Source organism: Orycteropus afer, unplaced genomic scaffold (assembly GCF_000298275.1).
Source record: "Orycteropus afer afer isolate SDZICR_OR568_19922 unplaced genomic scaffold, OryAfe1.0 scaffold00045, whole genome shotgun sequence".
NCBI lineage: Eukaryota > Metazoa > Chordata > Mammalia > Tubulidentata > Orycteropodidae > Orycteropus > Orycteropus afer.
Genome location: NW_006921632.1, coordinates 8468250 through 8468885, shown reverse-complemented (window position 1 = coordinate 8468885; position 636 = coordinate 8468250). Strand labels below are relative to the sequence as shown.

Genomic DNA, 636 nt, shown 5'->3' with positions numbered 1-636 from the left:
GGCCCATGACTGAGCCCCGCCGCCGCCGGCCGAGGAATGGGCTCCGGGCTCTGGTAGGAAGCGCAGGGAGCGGGGGGCGCTTTTAAAACACCGATCTGGGTTTTTTAAAAACCTCCATTGAAAAAATAATGGCAAACTCGACGGGGAAGGCGCCTCCGGATGAGCGGAGAAAGGGTCTCGCTTTCCTGGACGAGCTGCGGCAGTTCCACCACAGCAGAGGGTGAGAGCAGAACCGGGGGGGCAGCGCTGGGGCGAGCCGGGGCGAACGGGATTCTCCCGCTCGGGCCGGGTACGGGGTCCCGGCTGACAAGTGCGGGGTTTTCTCTTTCCCGCAGGTCGCCTTTTAAAAAAATCCCTGCGGTGGGTGGGAAGGAGCTGGATCTTCACGGTCTCTACACCAGAGTCACTACTTTAGGCGGATTCGCGAAGGTGAGTGGAAGTTTTAATTTGTATTTCCCTCCTGCTGGCCTCCTCCAAAAAGTCTCCTTTGACCCCGGAGTGGGCGCTTGGGGTTGAGGGGATGGCCTGCGGGGGCAAAAGGCGTTCTTTTTGCTCCCAGCCGGTGGCACAGAGGCGGACGGCGGCGGGGCTGTTTTTGGCCTGGTGGCTCGCGTGCGCGCGGCAGGCGCGGGGCTC

The 636-nt window shown here is 62.3% G+C and overlaps 1 protein-coding gene across 1 annotated transcript in view; it reads left to right on the top strand.

Moving 5' to 3' along the window:
- The first annotated feature begins 128 nt into the window (after positions 1 to 128).
- ARID2 (AT-rich interaction domain 2) overlaps positions 129 to 636 on the top strand; it is a 325308-nt gene continuing 324800 nt past the window's right edge. Inside the window, exons 1-2 of the mRNA XM_007937912.1 lie at positions 129 to 220; positions 336 to 429. Of these exons, the coding sequence (XP_007936103.1) occupies positions 129 to 220; positions 336 to 429 (186 nt within the window). The remainder of the gene's footprint in view (positions 221 to 335; positions 430 to 636) is intronic.